The sequence below is a fragment of the Hippoglossus hippoglossus genome, chromosome 17 (assembly GCF_009819705.1).
Source record: "Hippoglossus hippoglossus isolate fHipHip1 chromosome 17, fHipHip1.pri, whole genome shotgun sequence".
In the NCBI taxonomy this organism is placed as follows: Eukaryota; Metazoa; Chordata; class Actinopteri; order Pleuronectiformes; family Pleuronectidae; genus Hippoglossus; species Hippoglossus hippoglossus.
The window spans coordinates 18,075,798-18,096,990 of NC_047167.1; the positions used below are offsets into that span (position 1 = coordinate 18,075,798).

Sequence of the window (21,193 nt, forward strand, 5' to 3'; positions counted from 1 at the left end):
ACTCTCACGTATATGACAAGCGGAGGATTTCAGACATAAATCACCATAACAACCCTCAGCATCCGACACCGCCATATCCTGGCCTCAGCAGTTGCTGCCGCGGGCTTTTCCTCTCTCCGAGTGTGAGATAATCTGATCCCCACTCTCCCACAGTGAGATGCGTGGGGGGGGGGGTTGGAGGAGGGGGAGATGCGACCATGACCATGACCACTGACTCAGTGTCATAACCTCTTTTAGCCGCAGTTAAGCTCCCCGTGGAGCCGTCTCTGTGTCACAGGGTTCAGATCTCTGTCTTCCCGTCCTGGGAAGGAATCCTCCACTCTGGGGCTCTCGCAGGGCAGGAAGGAGCAGGACATGTGCTGTTTGGTATTTGTTTGAAATTGCTGCAGCTGCAAAGTTAGACACTGGTAATGTTTTATTAGATATTTGAACACTGAGATAGACATTTAATCTTATCTACTAATACCAGAAATCTCGGACTGTATGTATATAGCTCCCATATCTTGAGAACTGTTAATCTTATCGGCTTCACACTTGGCATGTGTGTTGTTAAGGGCCCAAGGAAGTGCAGCGTCAAATTTTGTGAGATTCGTACAAACGATTGCTTCAATATTTATAAACATTGCCGGGGATGTTCCTCTGGTCTGCGACTGGGACTCGTCAAACATTAGCGAGGTTGTCGTTCTCGACAATAACGTGGTCACGACAACTGATTCTCCAGCTCCGGGTTCTGTGGACTGAGTCGAGCTTCACTGAACCTTTTATAAACCGGTGAACAGCTCTTTGTGCAGCAGCTGTAGCTCCAGGGTTCTGTGGACTGAGTCCAGCAGCAGGTCTTTACGCACTGCGGCTCAATAACTGCAGGTCACAGTTTCAGTTAGAAAACATCAACCCTCATTACCAGTGACCAAGAAACAGCCCATTCCATTGTTTTAACCTTCAAATTGACTTCAAATATTCCAGGAAATAATGACCCAACTTCCACAAAGTGTTTTCTTCTTTAACACAGTGGTTGCGTGGGCTGGTTCTCCCACTGTCAGCTGCAGGAAGCCAACATCTTCTTATGCCTGCAGCTGCATACTGGGTTGTTTCCAAATTAAATTTGTTCGCCAGTAAAACTTTAGCAAAATCAATTTCCTTAGTTTCACTCAAATACCCCAGGATGATTTGTGGGGCAAGTTTTCATTAAAGTTTCATTTTGTTAACTTCAGAAATCCCTGCTGTCCATTTACATCCTATTTCTTGTTCTTTTTTCCAGGTATGGTGAATCGAGAGGTACTCGAGCAGGTAGAGAGAGGGTACCGCATGCCCTGCCCCCAGGGCTGCCCCGAGTCTCTCCATGAGTTGATGAGGCACTGCTGGAAGAAGGAGCCGGATGAGAGACCCACATTCGAGTACATCCAGTCCTTCTTGGAAGACTACTTCACAGCCACAGAGCCACAGTACCAGCCAGGGGACAACCTCTAGTCTGATTTCAGGACAAAGTCTTTGTCGCTGCAGAGAAGAGCATCGCAGAGCTCGAAGCATCGGACAACAGAAGAGTTCTACAAGGCTGCGGATGCTTGGCTGAAGCTGCAGAGAAAGAGATTTTACAAACTAGTCCACAACCACACTGGCTCACTTGCAAGTGCAAGGAAAATAAAGCATTTTCTGAAGTAGAGGTTTGTCCCTTGCGTTCCTGGGGACCAAATATTTGAGGAGGTGTCCAAGTGTGCAGATTGGTGCTGGTACGTTAAGCTCTGGGAACCCTGCTAATCAGAGTAATCCACAGGGACTGGCCACAACACTGTGATCCAACAGAGAGGGATTGTCTCCTGATTTCAAATCTACTTGCAGATGCACAGTTAGTTTTTTACTTTTTATAAATGATAGATTTCCCTCATCTGCTCCGATTCTCCCCCTTTTTATTTTGTTTTATTTGACAAACACGATGCTTTGATATTGGAGTCGAGATCTTTTTATATGTACGGACATGAGTTTGGTTTGCTGGTCGATGAGTGTGTTGGTTTTAAGTGACCAACAGCTGTGGTTGAGTTGTGAAGTATGTGCTGTGACTGTAAAGCGTCGTTAGAGAACGGTGAGGTGAAGTAAATGGGGGGGGTAGAGATGGATGTAAGAATGTACTGAGATCAGATGTTCACACAGGACGTGCAGGCAGTGTGTGTTTCAGCAGGTGTCATCAGACGGACGAATGAGAAGATGAAAGTGATTTGAATGATTCTTTTTAACACTTGAGCAGAGAATCAGTCTGTTTATTATGTTTCTACATTTGTCATTTAATAAACCGGGGAACTTAAAATCATTAAGATGTATTTTGATGTTTCACAGATGCAAAAAAAAAAAAGGAGATTTCTTGTTTAGCATTTTATAAATGTTTTGAAATGGACACTTCAGCTGTGAAATGTAAGTCGGATGGAGATTTTTTTCTTTTCCGTGCACGACTCTGTAAACAGACTCTAACCCAGTTCTCCTCACGTTGCACACGTCTACACAGTTTAATGATGCAGTAGATGAGTCAGTGATCGACGGACGAGGGGACTGTTAGATGTGTCAACTTCATGTCGTTGTGTCATGCAGAAATGCAGCTGTTGTATTTCCTCCTGTCGGTAAAATCCCACCAACCTCTGATTCTTAACACGTCAGGTTCTGTGTCTGCTGGTGGGAAACTTGCACCCAAATCCAATTCCGCATTAAAACAAATCTCTTAATTTGTGAATGCAACTATGCAAAAAAACCATCCAGCGATGTTTACCAAGAATATGTGTTTCTCCATTTTTATCCTATGGTTTTTTTCCAAACTCTTATTCCCCCCCCCCCAGCGGTGAACGTGATGGATCACTTCTGGAACCAGAAATAAATGGAGGCAGACGAAACACCTTGCACACACTCGGCCCCAGATGGGGCTTCAGAGCTTTATAGAGATTGGGAATATAAAGTGTTTAGAGGTACTTCCACTGTGTGATGAGAGATTTGAGATGATGTAATTCAGCAAGAAAGCTCAAGAATTGGACAAAGATGTGAACAGTTTCTTTTTTTTGTTGTTATTATTATTATTTCTTTCTGTGCGTCGCTCACCAGAACCTAATATGTGATCGCTCCTGAAGGTGGGGACTTGAACTAGTGGAGAGATAATAATGAAAATACTGAGAATGGTAACTAATATGATTTTTGTACAGAAAAAATAAAAAGTTTTACTCAAAGTTCTCACTCAGGTTTTTTTCCTCCTCAGACGGTTTTAGCATTTATGAATCATTCAAGACTCATATTGTTGAACATGTTTCCGTTTCATTCTTTGAACTGAGTCACACTTTCTTTAGTTTTAATCAGGTTTTTATTTATTTACACCATTTGACAACAGGTGAGAAGTACATCTTTTTACATTCAACAAACGGCCGTAAGTGACATATATCAGATGAATTTACATTTCAACAGGATTATTTCTACTCCACAGGAACACAGTCTAGTTCTGTTCATAAAGAAAGTGCAGGTAAAAGTAGATGTGCTGTGGGTTTATTCATCCTCATCACTGTGAAGACAAAATATATTTATGTCAGAATTTTGAGTTTATTCACAGTTAATTTGAATTAAGATTCAGAATAGAAACATAATAATAATTTATTCAGACAGGAAAGTCTCCGGGGTCATTAAACGTCTCACCTGACCATCTCCTTGTATTTGTCCAGAGCCTCCTGGGCCACGTACTGGATGAAGGCCGGGTCCTGCAGCTCCAGCTCCCCGGGGACAGAGAGGATGAGCGGGGGGGAGTTCAGGATGTTCACCTCCACCTTGGTCCCAGTGACAGACACGTTCTGCTCATCCTGGCTCTTTGGTGCCACCTGGAGAGGGAAAGAAGTATTGTCAAGATTTTATGATAGCTCACTGTCTTGGCTCTTGTTGGATGATGACTGGCTGATGCTGTGTTTAGTTTTTCATTTTAAGAATTTATTTTTATTTGAAGTATTCATTAAAGCCAAAGTAAGAAGGGAGGTTGTTTCTTATGAGAGATGAAGCCGTGTTTGTTTTTATCTGAGCTCGTCTGTTTTAGTAGATTTATAAAGAAAAATATACAAATAAAAAAAGGAATAACAGTATAAAAAAATAAACAACAAAGTAAATAAAACAAAGATATGGTTGAATAGGTGAACTCAGGTTATAAATTTACCAAGGGGTAGCCTGTTAAATCTGAATCAGATTCTGAAGGCAGTTGCCAGGTAACTGTCCATCACATCTTATCTTTGATTTTTCTCCTGAGTATTTAAAGTTATAGATTAGTTTTTGGTTTTCATCATATACATGATTAATTCTAGTGTAAAGCTCCTCCAGAGAGTTTCTACTCTGTGTGTTTCTCCCTCCTCCTCCTGCTCACCATGGAGATGCTGAAGATGTTCCCAGGGGCGCTGCTGTTGCTCAGGGCCTGGGACACCCAGCTGAACTCAGCAGCCATGTCACTGAGCCAGTTCAGCGTCTCGTCGGTGTGACGCTGGACGATGGACAGGATCTCGTTGTACTGCTCTTTGGACACGTCCACCAGCTGGGACACCTCGTCCAGCTCCACGTGCAGCTCGCGCACACTGGGGCACTCTTGAGAACAGGAGGAGGATTGGTCAGATGAGATGGGTGAGGGGGGGTTTCAGCTGAAGTAATAACAGCTGGGTGGGGGGGTGGTGGTGCTTCACCTGTGAGCAGGGCTCCCTGACAGACCTCACACTGGCTCTGGAGCTGCCAGCACTCCGAGGTCTGTTTGCGAAGGTCTCTGCACAACTTCTGGTTCCGCAGGAAACGGGGGAAGAATTTCCTCTCTGCAGCAAAGAGAAAAATGTATGAAAAGTTGTGGTGAACATATTTTTTCCCGTTTAACTCCAACCCACTAGTTTTCCACCATGTGCCCCTAGCACCAGAATTTCCAGACTTTTACTCCAACCAATCATGGAAACTGCTGAGATCCTAAATTCACAGTAAATGTTGGGCCCCTCTACCTCTCTTCTCTTTCTCCACTGCCCCATGGAGGTCATCGAACACCTGGGTCACCACGGCTCCGAATTCCTCCACCACACTCTTGCCAAAGTCATAGAAGGAGTCCAGCACCTCCTCCAGGCCCACGCCCTGCAGGAAGCCAGAGTCTCGTCCTGGGTAGTAGGGGTCGGTGGTGCTCTCCTCCGTCAGCACGTTGCTGTTGTTCAGGAAGGTTTTCCGGAGGACTCGGTCCAGCCTGCTGCTCATCCTGGTCACCAGAGCGACGCTGTGGTTCACCACCACGTCCACCTTGGTGATCAGGCGGTTGAAGGAGTCCTCGATGTTGTCCACCTCCGTGTCTGCGTTTTCGGGGCCCTGGTTGACCAGGATGTCCCCTGCATCCAGGCGAGGTTCACGGGAGCCAAAGCGACTGGAAACCCTGTGGAAGAAATTCTCCACCTACAATATGACAGTAACTTGAGTAACTAAGAGCTCAAAATGACACATAGCTTCATATTAAGAGGCCAAATGCAACAAAAAAACAAAGTTGAGAAGTAGTGATGTGAAGAAAATACAAAGAATAACAGAAGAAGCTTTGATTGTGGCACATTTTGTAGAATAGATGGATAAAGATGTTGAGAAGATGTAAGAGGATGGAGAGAAGATGGATGAAGAAGTAGAGAAGATGGATAAAGATGACAGTGACTAAGTGAAGGGGATTTGATTCCATCCAAATGAAAGTTGTCTTATTTTCCGCAGCTTTGTGAAAAGAGTCTGAAGTTCAGAGTTGTCGTTTTCATACCTTGGCTTTGAAAGTAGAAAACCCCCTGCGGCAGGTGGAGGTGTAGAAGGTCTTACAGGCATCCTCCAGACAGGGCCTGCACTCCTCCCACTCAGCCTGCAGGGAGTCTCTGCACTGCTCCTCTGCCTCCTGCAGCTTCTCAGTCACCTCCTTAGCCAGCTGGGCTGCCCCCTGGTGGCAGACAGAAGGAGCACTCAGTATAGTTTCCCTCACAGTTATTATCTGTCTCTGTGTTGAAGGTGAATGTAACTCTCACCCTCTTCTTGTCGCTGCTGTGTCTCAGCGACTTCATGAGGTGCTCGTGTTTCTGCTCGTTCCTCCACATCACCTCCTTCATCTGCTTCACTCCATACAGAGCTCGCTTCACCTCCTCATCCACCAGTTTCCCTCCATCCTCAGTCAACTCTGCGGGAGAGAAGAGCAACAAGACCTGAGTACAGCATCACATCTATATATTGAATTATTAACAACATATACATGAGAATAAACTGTGTCTAGTGTTTGCAGTGTGTTGATATTGACAGATTAATCCAGTTTCCTCTGTTCAGACTCACGTTTTAAAGTTTCCTCTGACACGTCTGTGGGTTGATCCTCAGGAGCAGAGTTGAGGACTCCCAGTGTCACCAGCACCACGACCAAGCCGAGCAGGAACTTCATCATTAGGTCACAGTGTGAGATGATGATGAAGGAAACAAACTCTGAAAGCACATGACAGGTGTGTCACCGGGGTTGTGTGTGGACTCACATTCACACACATATTAATACAAGTCTCTTTTACATATGGACACATGTTTGGATCAGGTGTCGTCTGATCTGATCCAGAAACAGGATCTGATGGAAACATCCTCACGTGGTCATAAGTAGGTCAGCCACACGGTGGTGCTGCACATCTGCCTGAGAAAACTACAACCATCAGATGTCAGACAACATCTGGAGCAGAGAGAGTTTGAAGGCAGGTTCGACAGAAGTGTATTTCAGAAAAACAGATTGTGGAATAATCCCAGTAGGGGTCATCTGGAGGTGAATATTTCGAAAGTTATAGAGCATTTACTTACTAATTACCTTTATTTCATGTATGACAAAGTTCCGCTTATTGTCTGTTTGTGGTGTGAACTACCTCAATAGGGTCAATGATGAAATGATTTCTTGAAGAATATAATGTCTTCAAGGAATTTGTGGATGATGTGAATACCCTAAAATAATAAATTTCTTTAAAAAGAGATGATTATGTAATATGTTGAATCACTGTATTGTTTTCTGACCCTCACATAATAAAATAAGTAAATAAATGTCCCTGCTGCTTCATTTAAAAGCCATGAACACGGTAAAAAACATATTTCTCTCTTTCTGTGAACCTGTTGTTTTACTTCAAACACCAATAGGAGATGAACAGTAGGAGGCGATACAGTAGAGTCTTCACCAATCAAACTCCGCTCACCAGAAACCAAAAGTATTTGCCCATCATGTATTTAAAGTAAAACTCCCCTGACTCGCTCCACAGGGGGCGCTGCCCCAGTTCAGGCACACTAAGTTACACAAGTTGGCATCCAGCAGGGATTTACAGTAAATGAGGATGTACTCATGTGACCTATTTAATTATGGGTTTAAGTTGCTGTGATAATCAGCTTGATCACATACTCACAACATATTGAACATGGATTTATAACTTGTCTGAATGTGTTTGACCTAAACACACTTTTTCATCCATGAACATCATTTCAAAAATGCCAGATCAGGTATCGTCTAATAAAACAAGTGCAGAGAAACAAGTACCTTTAATTCACGTGTTTGAAAATAGTTTGGAACATTATGTTTTCTGTTTTCCTTGAGGGATAAATATTCATTAAAAGGAAATCACCAAATCAGGAAATATCAAATTAAACACATTGATTGTGACAGATATCTAATAAACAGTGCCTAACAGTAACCATGACAACAGATAAAACTCACCAGCAGATGACAGAAGCTGCTCCTCGTCCTGCAGGTATAAACAAAGTGCTCCGTGTTGACAGTCTGAAGGTGTCCTGACCGGGACTGGTCTATTTGTGCTCTTTCCCCTCCAGGTTCATCCTATTACTGTCTTTACTTCATGTTGATGCCTGTTAATCCAGCCCTGGACACGTTGCTGCTGCTGCTGCTGTCGGAGTGTTTTGCATGAGAAGATGCTTCGTCATGTCAGACACTGTGTTTACATCCTGGAAACATGCATTTGGTTGATATGTGGCAGGGGAAGCAGCTTGTGTCACACAAGACTAGTCCAGAAGCCAACTGTCTCTTTCTGCACAGTTGAGATCAAACTCATAATCATTAGATAAAGACAATAAATAGGTTAAACTGCAAATTACAATAGCTTTGTATCCAATTGTGTTTTTTCACACGCAGATAAGTATTCTTGTACAGTTCTGGGAGAAAAAACACTAAATGAAACAGATAATTTTTTTATTTTGTACAAATATTGAAAATATTGCAAACCTGTTAAAACATCAGTGTGTTTTGTTGTCCCCTCAAATGTTGATGAATGTTAAATTAATACATCCATACACCGTGGTGGGTTGTATAATGTGTCACGTCTTAAATCATCCCCCAGTGGGAAATATTCAATGCGACACACCCACACAGAGCTGAACCCTAACGTGCACAGAAGCTGTGTCGTCACAGTGAACGGATTATTAACTCATATTGTTTCTGGGGTTTGATGGATTGTGGTTTGTTTGTCAGTGTGGGATCTTTATTCAGAGGCAGTAACTCAACACAGGGACCACGTGATGAGAGAAGACGGTTCTGGGCCTGAGCCTCGTGCTGATCTCATAAGAGCACGGACACTTTGAGCTGCTGTGACTGTGCAACCAAAACAGAGTCATGTAAAAACAACTTCTGTGTAAATTATAGAGGATTGAAAGAATCACGGCCCCAGGGCAGGTTCCCTCCTCTTTGCCAGATCTGGACCACAAGTCAGCCATAACACATCAGGTCAACCAGAGGTGGCTTGAATTTGTTTTGTGCTATTTGGGTCACGTTCACTCTTTACCACAAGGGCCACTTTAGATTCACATCTAGATTACACCTTTTCTCTAGCACCGCATGTTTGCCCAAAGAGGTCCACGTTTGTTTGGGGATAGTTAGGCCACATTTGCTATTTTACAATTTAAAAGTTTAGTCCACAAGAAGACCAGACGTGCTGCATCATGGCCTGAAGTGGCCCACATCTGTATTCTATCAGGATGGAGCATTTTTCAATATATTCATTGATTTCTCAGACTAACTCATGGACCTTCATCAAAAACAGGCATATGAAGTGTTTTTTACGAGTGTGTGCAGTTTGAGGCAGATCCAAATAAAAATCTGGATCTAGTGAATTTAAACAAGGCCATTGTAGTTGAAAGTTGTATTGAAAAGGTCTTAAAAAGTCTTGTGTATATCTGTCAACACATTTTGAAACATCCTCTCAGGAAGCAGGAAGCCGTTTGGTGTCTCCGCTCACGATGGAATTTGAGGGACTCGGGGGGAAAGGGCTCCTCTTTCCTCGTCTCCCTCAGAGAAATGTGCCCTCTCTTACTCTCTGTGACCCAGAAAACAGGATCCTCAGTGGATATTAACCAAAACCAGCCAGTGTGCATCCTCTCTGACACCTTCGACACCTTCGACACCTGGTTCCTATAACACTGGGGAGAAGCGTTCTCCCACGGCTGACACGGCCGACACGGCTGACACGGCTGAATCTAAACGTGAAACAGTTGACGGTAAAAAAAAAGGTTCTGAGGCTCCACGCTGACACGCGGTGACTCATTAATGTTGATCACAAAAACACCGGCTGACATTCAGCTGAAGTTGAGTTTGTGTCACTGTGATGCTGAAACTTCTTTGGGTTTTATGAAGCCTGTGGAAGGTTCTGCAGCAGAGAACCAGCTGCTGGTGATGTGGTTCTGTTGTGTGATCAAAGTGTGGAGGCCTGAAGAGATAAACAGGTGCAGAGGATAAACTGTTCCACGCAGGAGGGAGAATAACAGATGAAACAGTTCAACTCTGCAGAGTGAACATGATGTGTTATTGTCCCTCAATCAACAAAAGAAGCTCACCGGAGAATATGAGGCTCATCATCACAGCGTGTGAGAAATAAAACAAGTTACAGGACAGATAAGTTCATCTGACAATCACATCATAGTTGTTTTTTTCTTTCTGTAAATTTCAGTGTTTAAAGATGGCAGATATTACAAATAAATATAAATGTTCTCTCATTCTTCTCTATGTGCATGTGCATGATTTCTTTCTCTTTTATGAACTGGGTGATCACTGAGTCTATTGGTTTAACACTTTCATGCTTCAGCTTCAGTTTGATTCACTTCAGCACAAAACTTTCCTGGAACATTTCAGTTCAGATTCTGAATCCTCCAAACTCAGCCAGTGTTTTCAAAGTAAAAAGTGACCGGGCCTTTTCTGTTGGGACGTCCTCTCTCTGGAACAAACTCCTTCTCCTCTTTCACACACTTTTTTAAATGTGTTCATAGTCTGAACTTACTTGTATCTGTTATCTTATAACGTCTATTTTCATACAGTGTCATTCCTGTGACCCCTTGAATATTTCAATTATCTTCAAATTTTCTTTCTTTCTTTTATTTGACTCCTTTAGATTAAAGGTAGTTTGACATTTAATTGTCAAGTTAAAGTTTGTACTTCTTCTCTAAGTTTGTACTTCTTCTCACTCCTTTCCGAATATGTAGATTAAATCATTAATCATTTTATTTTCTTCCTCATCAGTTTGTTAATAATACTTTCTTTCTGTTTTTTTCACTTGTTTGTATAATTTTAGGAAAAAATGCTTTTATCATTTCATCTTGTAAAGCACTTTTTTTCAAAAGTCCTATATAAAAAGATGATTATTATTGTTATTATCATCATCATTTGTATTATTATTATAACTAATAACATATGAAAGTGATCACAATCAATCCCTCATTGAGCATCTGGCAGCTGTAACAGAGAAAGAAAACACAGCAGCATCTTTCAGAATAAGAACACAACACATGAGATGCTTTTATTTTTCTAAAACATTTCAAAAAATTCAGTGATTATGTCCAGACAATGTGACTGAATAGATGGAGGTCCCAACATCATGGGTAAAACCTGCACCGCACACACACACACTCACACACACACACACACACGCACACACGCTCACACACGCACACACACGCACACACACAGAGGGGTGCAGTGGAACCAGAGTGGAACACGTGGTTCCTCGGTGCAGCCCTCGGGGCGCAGCGCCACTTCCTCTCACGTTTGGATTCTTGTGGAGTTTGAAGCTGCAGCTGCAGATCTGAACTGGACCTGGATACATCCTCACCTCAGCCTCTCCTCTCCCACATGCAGCAGGATCTCGGGGGGTTTTCTTCGGTAACTTCTGCCTGAACCAAGTTTCTTCTCCTCTCTGCTGCAGCAGCCTCTGACTCTGACTCCACCTGGACACGTCTCCAGACTTTGGGCTCATGCCTCTGCGATGCTGTGGCTGTGACTCCGAGCAGCAGTGTGTCAGCGGTACAGTCTGGTGAAGCACAATGAAAGGTAGGTTCACTCAGCTTCTATGAGGTGGTGCAGTTCTCTGCAGACTGGCTGATGACAGCGTGCAGGAACAGCTCCTCTCCCCCGGCTCTTTGTTTGTCACCTCTGGACTCCTGCTCTCTGCCTGAGACGCGAGGAATGCGTGCGCTACAACATCTGGTTTCACTTACAGGACTGTGTTGTGTGGATTGTTGTGCATCTGGCTGCTGCTGCACATCAAACGTCCACCTCCTCTGTGCACACACACACTTCACCGGGACACTAGTTTGAGTCTCTTATATAATTAAATAGAGGATTGTTTTAACAGACTTCTTTAAAATTGACCTTTAAGACACAACGTCTTTTATTTATTTACTTATTTCTCACCCAGATTCACTGGAGGAAACTGACCCAGACTTCAGTGCTGCATAATATCAGAGGTTTACCTCCTCTGTGCACAGACTAATCCTGGTTAAAACTTCACTACAGGACTTAAGTTTTAGTCTCATATAATAAAATATTTAATTATTTCACCAGACTTCTTCTTTAAGGCACAATTTCTCTTTTTCAAAAGTTTCTTACCCAGAATCACTGGAGGAACCTGACCCAGACTTCAGTGCTGCACATCAGACATCTACTTCCTCTGTGCACAGACTAATCCTGAGTATAACTTCACCAGGACACTAGTTTTACTCTCTTAAATAATAACATATAGGATTATCTTAACATACTTTTTCTAAGTTGAGCTTTAAGACATAACTTCTCTTATTTAAATGTGTCTTACCCAGAATCACTCAAGGAAAAACTGACCCAGACTTCAGTGCTGCACATGAGAAGTTTACCTCCTCTGTGCACAGACTAATCCTGAGTATAACTTCCCTGCAGGACATAAGTTTTATTCTCCTATATAAAGCAATATAGTATTATTTCACCAGAATTTCAACTTTAAGACACAATTTCCCTTCTATAAATGTGTCTTTACCAGAATCAGTGAAGAAAACACTGACCCAGACGTCTGTGCTGCACATGAGCAGCCTTATTGTGGTGTAAGACTCTTAATCCAATGACATGCAGCTTTTCAACACATGGAAAACACAAAGGAACAAAAAGTGCACGAGCAAAGTTGGTCAGTGGTTGAGAGCTCGCGATTTTAAATACAGTTTACTTTTGTCCAGATGTGGTTCTCATGCAGTGGCCTGATGTTTTAGGACGTTGGTAATTCAACATTGTGAATGTCACACACACACACACACACACACACACACACACACACACACACACACACACACACACACACACACACACACACACACACACACACACACACACACACACACACTCATCAATCTGTTGTTACCTAGAATAAACACCACAGGACTTCTGCCACCTTGTGGTTTGTCTAAGAATAACACCGCTCCTCACTGTGGGCATGGATATGATGAACTACTGCTTTTAACTCTGAGCCATTTCCTGTAGCTACTATAACAACTGGACGTAAGATGGACACTGTGATATTCAACATTTATCTGCATTTCAGTCACTGGAGATGTGCAGAGGAGTTAATGATTTATTCTATATTGAGCTTTATTTCGATAGTGTTGTCTTTTTCAATCCTTTCTTTGGTTTCAGAAGAGTTTTGGAGAATTATAAGTTCTTGAGCCTGAAGCTCGGTTCTGTGGAACTTCATCAGTGGACAGATCTTCCTCGTCCAATCATGAGATGAGGTTAAAAGCACCTTCTCTATAGACATGGACTTATTTTTGCACATTACTCCCAGGGTGCATCAGTGGCCCTCGAGCTCAACACACTGCAACTTGGAAAAAACATATTAAACATCTACATCAAAACACATGCAAACAAATAGAAAACATGCTGCAGACATTCACAACACAACAAAATACTCATCATAAAAAACATGTCTGTGGTACTTTTCATAAAAATGATGACATATTGTAGTATTTGTGATTCAAGGGTCACAGGATGTTGAGGTCAAAGCTGAGCTAAAGTGACAGACGTTAAAAGTCTTGTTACTTTATAAATCACATTTTTTATGAGGGGTTCAATGACTTTCTTTCAGTAAGAAATCCTGCCAAACTAATTCATGAAATAAAGTCATTCAAGTTAAGTGCAGGCGTCTAAACACAAGCCCGGTTTTAATCAGGAAGTCAAAAACATCCTTTGAACTGCAAAGTCACTGGATCAACACTTTGAAGCATCACGGCCCCAAACAACAGAAATCCTCCCAACATCCAAATGACCCTGAGTGGTTGAGTTTCACTTGTTTTTCAGCCCTTTGGGTAAAATGTGATGAAACACACATATACGATAACATTACTGTTGTAATGAGTCACAATCAAGTTGCTTGGAATCACAAACAGGAAACAGGCTGTTGGGGGGGGGGTGTTTGTGAAAAACAAATTCCTGAGGTTCCCATTTCATTTAAAACTCTTCAAATCTTGATGGTGTCTGAACTCATCTGCTCTTTTATTAGATGTTGACTCAATTACTTTATACTGTTTGTTTTTTTACACTTTTAAGTCAACATCAGAAAGAGATACACAAAACAGCTCTAATGAGACGATGTCACATCATCTCTTTCTGGTGATCTTTGGGAATTCTCTTTATGTTCACTTTATGATGACGCAGAGAGGAGCTTTGAACTCCTTCCCCACATTCAGCTGCTTGAAAGGAGACAGCGCTCAGAGGACGTCAGGCCACGAGATCTGGGAGTAATCCCTCAAAGTGAAAGATAGAGATTCAGGAGCTGCGTCTAATCCGAGGGAGACAGGGTCTAGTTTATTGTTTATGGCTCAGAGAATGGATTCAGGGGCCTGTAACTCAGGGATCAGACAGGTGATGTGTTATTACGGCCATGACAGAAAAAAGAAATAGTTTGTAAAACTTCATTCTTGAACCTTTAGAAACAGAAGATTCACTTTTTAGTTATTTTGTAGTCAAATTCGACCGCACCAGCTTCTTACTGGAGCTTTCAACAGCCTTTCACAGTCTTCATCAGTGAATAAAATGTGAGTGTGCAGAGAAATGAGCAAACCCTGGTTTAGATGATGACTCTAACAGCTCATGAAGAAAACTCGTAAATGGACCTTGACCTCAGATCTCTTAGCTCCACCAAGGAGGTTGTGTTTTCAATCTTTGTTCGGTTGTCTGTTGGCAGGTTTACTCAAAAAACGACTGGATGGATTCCCATGAAACCTGATGGAAGACATGATTTGACATTTGGTGAACTTCATGAGAAATAAAGCTGGAATCTTTATTAAAAACAGACATGTGTAGAATGCTGAAATTTGGTGCAGATCTTGACAATCATCCAGATCTTTTGAAGCAATAATAATCAATAATGTTTGCTGGCATGATCTTTATTCAGTTACTGCACAATAACAAATACTCAACGATATCAGAGAATGGATATTTTGCCTGTGTCAAATGTAAACACTTATATGTAAATGGAATATGGTGATTAAGTGGTGATTTAGCGCCAGTTATGTGGTCTCAAAGTGTTTAAATATATATTTTTAACAGACACTTGGAATAATATGACTTGATGTCCCAGTCTCACGTTTTTCTCTTTAACTACAGTGTGACTCGTTTTTTTTTTTTTGGCTCATATCTTTAACTGATCCTTTCATTTCTGTGTTCCCCCTCCAGACGACTTTGCTGATGAAGAGGAGGTGCAGTCCTTTGGCTATAAGAGGTTTGGTAAGTATCAGGCGACTTCTTGATTTCCAGCGGCTGCAGTGTAGTTCACATCCCTCGTGACACGAAAGGATCTCAACTTTCCATATAACTGCATATAGGATATTTTCTTGAAATACAGTACAACCACAATAATTCCATTTGGTTAAAGGAACACCACGCCTCATGTCTCGGAATCAAACTTATTTTTGGCTGCTGCCTTTATTTTGATTTCTCTGTTATAACAGCAGTGGGGTACAGGAGAGAGGGAAACCGCAGCATCCTGGGTGTTCCTGACCAGTCGGCTGAATGTACAACCTTATCTCAGAGTTCTTCAGTTTCACTCGGCACAAAACTACACAAGATAACTTCATCTGAAACCAAAAGAATTAGTCCCATAACGGCTCGTGCTCATTTCCTTTTCTTCTAATATCCTGAATGTATCGGGTTTCCAGAAACGGCGAGAACCACAGTGGCCAGAATTTCCAGACAGGTTCCCAAAATGATACTATTATATATATATATATATATATATAACTCCTCAGCACATTCAGAACTGATACATTAGCACATTCCTGGAGTTAAATTGGTTCTCCTGACGCCAGCCACAGTCATTTCCACCAAGCAAAACTGCAAAATATACAAAACCTACAATCAAACACCTCAGACTCAGTTTTCGCCTGAGTGGTTGAATTTGGTCTCAAAAGACTGTGAAGATTTATCATCAATAGTAATTCAAACAAACAGTCACATTCTGCTTTATCTGAACTGAAGAACTAAACCCACACAGACACAGCGAGAACACGCAACCTCCACACAGGATGCGATGGTCGATTTGGTTCTTTGTCATTGGAGGTTAGCCCAGAACCTCCAGTATTAAGTCAGAGTGGTTGTTGAAAACAGGGCAAATCATGAATTTACTACTACTACTCTAAAGCTGCAGAGATCCTATGCAGTTTCTCTGTAGGAGGTGTATGTGTGAAAGTAAATGTCGGAGTGAGAGCCTCTGGAGCTTCTGCAGACTGTCTCCGCCTGGCCTTCTTCTAAAAACATATAAAAACAAACTGTGTGATGATGATGGATGAATATGTGGACAGACAGGATTGTAGAGATCAGCACAGCAACATACTTTACATCCACTAAAGGTTGTATAAGATGTTCTGTAACTTCTGAAACTTCTCTTTAACTCTCCGTCCGTCTCATAAAGCAACAAGTGTCACCTCTTAATGCAAACACCTTTATTTGTCTTAAGAAGTGACATTTTTTATTTCCCTGCATGACGCAGTGTGCCCTTGTTTCTTGGACGTTCATTGCTGCTTACATTTCTCTCTGTCATTGCCCCAGTGTGATGAATCAGTTTCTCTCCTGCTTCTGTCCCGGAGCAGAGATCCAGTTTCAACTCTCTGGGTTGAAATGGTCTCAGCTTCGTCTCACTCCCTCTGGTTTAAGAGGTGTGTGAGAGTGTGTGTGTCACTTCAGCTCTCAGCAGCCATATATCAGGACGTGTGCGTCCACATTGTGTGTCATCACAATCGTTTTACACATCTGTACACCTAAATGAGTGTGTGGATTCAACACGCTTTGTGTAATTTCATTTATATCCAGATTGCAATAACAGCTTGATGAGATTGTTATAATTAATTCCATGAGTATAAAATACTCAACCTCGTGGTTTTAAAACATGTCAAAACATAAGAAACTTCAGGGGACTGATTTCTATGAGTGCTTTTAATTTGGTGATCGAATTCAAGGGGACAGTTGGGCCTTGATTCTTATTTCACAGAAAAACATGCGTGTTTAACTTTAATGTCTCCACTACACATGCTTGGTAAAGAAATATGCTGCTTCTCACATGTCCACTTTGTGCAGAGAAATCAGGTCCTTGACTCATTTTGACATCTGCTTTCCACAAGAGGTCTATTTTCCCACAGAGAGTCCAAACCTGAGAAGTTGCTGCGCTGCTTCCTGAGTCCATACTGGAAGTTTACTCGAGTCTGTATAGAGAGAGAGGGAGAGGGAGCAGGCATTGTGGGCCTTCATGACTGGACTGTGCTGTGTCAGCAAGGAGCCAGTGAGGGAGGAGGGGGATGGGGAAAAGAGAAAAGTCCAGCTTCATGTGGAGACCATTATATATTATTCGTTTCATTAGTTTAAAAATTCTTTCTTTATCTAATCTTCCTCTGTGTTCACTTTTTGTTTACGCTTTCACTTCTTGTCTGATTCACGGGAGAAACATTTGTTTTTCATTTAATTTTCTGTTTCATTTTGAGATGAGGAGTCGCATTCCTTGCTCGACTTATTTTGGGAGCAAAACAGCAAGTGGTTTTAATTTACAGGGACTTTATTACAAGAAAAGAATGTTTTCAAAGTGCCTGCCTGTTACTCACAGCCTCCTCCAGGGCCTGCATGCATGCAGTGCGTGTTCTGTTGTCCTAATAAAAGATTACCCGCTCGTGTTTTCAATAAAGAGCGGGGTATTCGGCGGAGGAGTGCGGCAGAAAACATTAAAGCTTATGTGGCAACGACAGCGGAGACGGATAAAACAACACAGAACGCTGCTGAGTGGACTTGTTGTTGAACTTATTCCAGATCTGCAAAGTTTTACAGGGTTGTGAGTGGCCAAGAGGACAGAGGGTCAGTCCGGGATCGTCCAATTACAGATGGGGAGGAATGCGTCCCAGACGAGGCACAAATCACTGTTAGTGCCGGGACAAGCAGGCAGAGGTCAGCTGTAAGTCGGGTGAACTGACCCCGGCACCAAGAGCAGCCCTTTGTTTAAGTCTTCATGCAACTGATAATAACTCAGTGGCAGACGGTGATAAGAAATGAAGTGTGGTGCAGTTCATCTGACCCGTCAACAGAGGAATGTGTTCACATCTGCTGAACATGAGACTCGCTTATGATAAAATATCATAAGAGACAATAACTACTCGGGGGGAGGAATTCAGAGCGGAATGACTTTAGCTGTTTTCAGACATGAACTCTGGAGAGTGTCCGCACAATTGGGTTTGGACGTTTTCTGGAGATTCCAAGAATGCAACAGGAGATTGTCTGAGTCAGATGCATTTACAACAACAGGAAAATGTCCGGAGCGTTCAGGTGACGGGTGGCCCCTGGGTAGAGCTTTGCAAGGAAGAAATTCTGCTGCAGAATTCAGGTCCTGACACCAGTGTCGGCCCTTTGCTCTCTTTTCTTGGATGCTTTTTGTTTTTTATTGTTTTAGAAGCATCACCAACTGTGATGAATCCTGCTGTATTCTCACATGTGCTCACTCGGACATTATCCGGAGTTTCACGTTCTCACATACAGCCCCTCCGTAGGATTTCAGGAAAACAGCTGGAGTTCGGTACAGGTCTGAAAGCAGTTTAAGTGACAGTTGTGCAGAAACAGCAGAATAGATGTTTCCTGTATTCCTACAACTTCTAATCATACTGGACATTTCTGTCAGGAGTAGTTTATACCTACTGCCAAAGTACCAGCGCAGGAAGCATGTGCCCCTTATGTAAGCACAGTGGGTCCGAATATTTTCCCACACTGCTTCTATACTGGCAGCTACACTGGTTGTAGTTCATTTCCACAATGAGCAGACAATGTGTTTCCATGCATTGAATTTCACATTCAAGTCCCGGCTCCTCATTAAAGTTCTCTTGTAGAGAATTAGAATGAAATTGGCTTCTCCAATCAGCCGTTGTCCATTTTGCTTTTAGTATTGAGAGAAATCGAGAACAGGTTTGTGCTTCAGCTTCCCAGGGGATTGAGACGAGCGTGACTGGTCATCGGGGAGTTGGTCCAGCGTGTCAGGGGACGTCTGCATAGTTGGAACAGTTCTTGACTTCCCCATTTCTGGCAACCGAGTGACTTCTGAGTCGCTGAGTGTTTTGCGTCATAGAAGAAAATCTATTCCAGTTTGTGGGAACAGTGATTGCAGGTGGTGAGTGGGTGCACACAGTGTGTCTCGCTTTCATACAGTAGACTGGAGTTAAGAATTCATCTTGGACTTCTTCATCTCTAACCATTAGTTTAATGCACAGATGTACAATGTGTACATGACGGTCTGGTCTATGGAGGATGTCCCATATGCATCACCTGCTTTTCCTGCCTGTACTTAAACACCATTAGCTTCTTCTAGTGGCTGCACTTACTAAATTCCAGTAACTTGCATATTGCAATGAATCTTGGGAAAGGTTGACCCAAGAACGATCTACCTGTTGAATCCTATGTTGCTCAGGGATAATGGGATGTATTTGTTGGTTGCGTTTGAAGCAGCCATGAATTGGGACAGTCTTCAAATGCAGCCCGTGAAGGACGCAGCCCCGGAAGGACGCAGCCCCTGAAGGACGCAGCCCATGAAGGACGCAGCCCCTGAAGGACGCAGCCCATGAAGGACGCAGCCCATGAAGGACGCAGCCCCTGAAGGACGCAGCCCCTGAAGGACGCAGCCCCTGAAGGACGCAGCCCCTGAAGGATGCAGCCTCTGAATTCTCACACAGCTAATGTCAATGAGAAAGATATTTAACTTTAACAGCAACTCAGCTGTAGAGTTGCAGAGGAGCTTCTGTCAGTCAGTGATTTATATTTAGTCGTAGTTGTTTTGACGAAACTCAGTTTACCCATCTCCTCAGACCTGCTTCCTGTCCCAGAGGGAAACGTTGGTCAACGTTAACGACCTGCCTGCAACCTGCTGTCGGCTGATTGGGTGTTTTCGCTCACATAATTGATGTTTGCCGTGCTCTCCAATTACAGCAGGTTTTGGCTCAGTCGCAAAAACAACACACTCAATATTGGAAGCGTCTCACTCCCATTTTCTGCTCAGGTCTCTGCAGCAGTATTTCACTTGATGTGAGTCTTCTGGCTCCTGACACGGCCAACATCAACCCTGCTGCTTCCTCTCATTGGAAAAACAACAGACAGTGAGAATGAATACGTCTCACTCTCCAGCTTGCAGACCTGGCTGCGGTTGCGTTGGTTGCTCCGGCTGTGATTTCGTTGGCCCCGAACCAGAACACCCCACAGTGTTTTTCTTGTTTAAGCTTCGGTGATTTTATATTTAGTAGATACAGAAAAACGTCTGCATGTTGCACAAAGAAATCAACCGTGTGGAGCTTTTTCCATCGACTCAGCTCTCGAGCGTTTCAACCACCAGTCATGCGTGTGTTTGTGTGATCACATCTGTTCATCTGCTGCAGAAGAAAATTACAGAAACACTCTGTCTGAGCGATAGTTAGATTAACTTTTATGTCCACAGGATTAACTGCAGAGTTTAATAGTTGAGTTCAGTAGTTCAGTGGCGGTTCACCCACATTCTCTCTCTCACCTCTTGGAATATCATGAACAGTTTAGGTGTAACTTGGACAGATTAAGTGTCGTGCATTTCTTAGATTTCTGATACGGCTCCAGTCCTTTGGAGGGATTTCATTTCTTCACCCTAAAGTATTAAACTGTTCTCTTTGCAAATACAAGAGCATCTTGTCTTTCAGATAAAGGAAATAACTACATTTCTTCATTTGCCAGTGAGGTTTTGACACAGTTGTCAGTTTGACTATTCTCTTGTGCAGGATGTTTTATTTGTTGCCTCTTGGCTTTATACTTGTTGTCTGTGGAATCACAAGATTAATGAGGTTACTGTGTAAAGGAACGTTTCAGTTGAATGTTGATTGTGTTGAATTTTTCATTAGCCTAACACTGAATTGCCCTTTTGACCTCCTCCAGGGAGGTTATGTTTCCATCTGGTATTCGTTTGTTAGTTTGTAGGATTACGTTTATATGGATATACATTTTTTTGTATATATTTTATATCACTTTCTTTAAATATTGTGAGGTATTTTCACATTTTAATCGTTTTCCTGCTGAATAATACATGGATCTCGATGAAAACAATCAGGCATATTTAGGACTGGCATGTATAAGCGTGTCCAATTTGTTGCGGTGTGATTGAATTGAACTGAACTGGGGGGCCTTGGCGGAGGTTTGTGCTCTACTGAGGGCCATTCTAGTTTTTATGGTGATCAATTTGAATATGGCATTAACTTATAAGAAGTTCAATAACACACATCATGATGCTTCTGCCTGTTTCAACATGGACCACAGTGAGACACCATCTTCTCTGTGGTCAGCATCTTTCACCATGAGAGAAACCAGACTAGTTGGATCCGCAGTGTGTGGTTTTATTGGCGCTCCTGGGCGATGGAGCTTGGAAGTGCTGTGTGG

At 42.6% G+C, this 21,193-nt stretch overlaps 3 protein-coding genes across 6 annotated transcripts in view; 2 read left to right on the top strand and 1 right to left on the bottom strand.

The window, feature by feature from the left end:
- The window catches only part of yes1 (YES proto-oncogene 1, Src family tyrosine kinase), a 25,659-nt gene extending 22,559 nt beyond the window's left edge, over nucleotides 1–3,100 (top strand). For both annotated transcript variants that reach the window (XM_034612646.1, XM_034612645.1), the window contains exon 12: nucleotides 1,259–3,100. In XM_034612646.1, the coding sequence (XP_034468537.1) occupies nucleotides 1,259–1,467 (209 nt within the window). In that variant the 3' untranslated portion in view covers nucleotides 1,468–3,100. The remainder of the gene's footprint in view (nucleotides 1–1,258) is intronic.
- On the bottom strand, nucleotides 2,794–8,050 carry clul1 (clusterin-like 1 (retinal)). 3 transcript variants are annotated; one of them, XM_034612649.1, is made up of 9 exons: nucleotides 7,706–8,050; nucleotides 6,310–6,453; nucleotides 6,012–6,160; nucleotides 5,756–5,926; nucleotides 4,977–5,412; nucleotides 4,677–4,799; nucleotides 4,367–4,581; nucleotides 3,658–3,836; nucleotides 2,794–3,526 (listed from the first exon to the last, which is right to left on the bottom strand). In XM_034612649.1, the coding sequence occupies exons 2-9, from the start codon at nucleotides 6,413–6,415 to the stop codon at nucleotides 3,511–3,513; spliced, it is 1,395 nt and encodes a 464-aa protein (XP_034468540.1). In that variant the 5' UTR covers nucleotides 6,416–6,453; nucleotides 7,706–8,050; the 3' UTR covers nucleotides 2,794–3,510. The 3 variants fall into 3 exon arrangements, with proteins under 3 accessions (XP_034468540.1, XP_034468539.1, XP_034468541.1); XM_034612648.1 differs by having other exon boundaries at nucleotides 4,677–4,802; XM_034612650.1 differs by lacking the exon at nucleotides 2,794–3,526 and having other exon boundaries at nucleotides 3,654–3,836; nucleotides 4,677–4,802.
- A 2,873-nt stretch (nucleotides 8,051–10,923) lies between these two features.
- The window catches only part of LOC117777743 (collectin-12-like), a 37,565-nt gene continuing 27,295 nt past the window's right edge, over nucleotides 10,924–21,193 (top strand). The window contains exons 1-2 of the mRNA XM_034612651.1: nucleotides 10,924–11,317; nucleotides 14,960–15,010. Of these exons, the coding sequence (XP_034468542.1) occupies nucleotides 11,311–11,317; nucleotides 14,960–15,010 (58 nt within the window). The 5' untranslated portion in view covers nucleotides 10,924–11,310. The remainder of the gene's footprint in view (nucleotides 11,318–14,959; nucleotides 15,011–21,193) is intronic.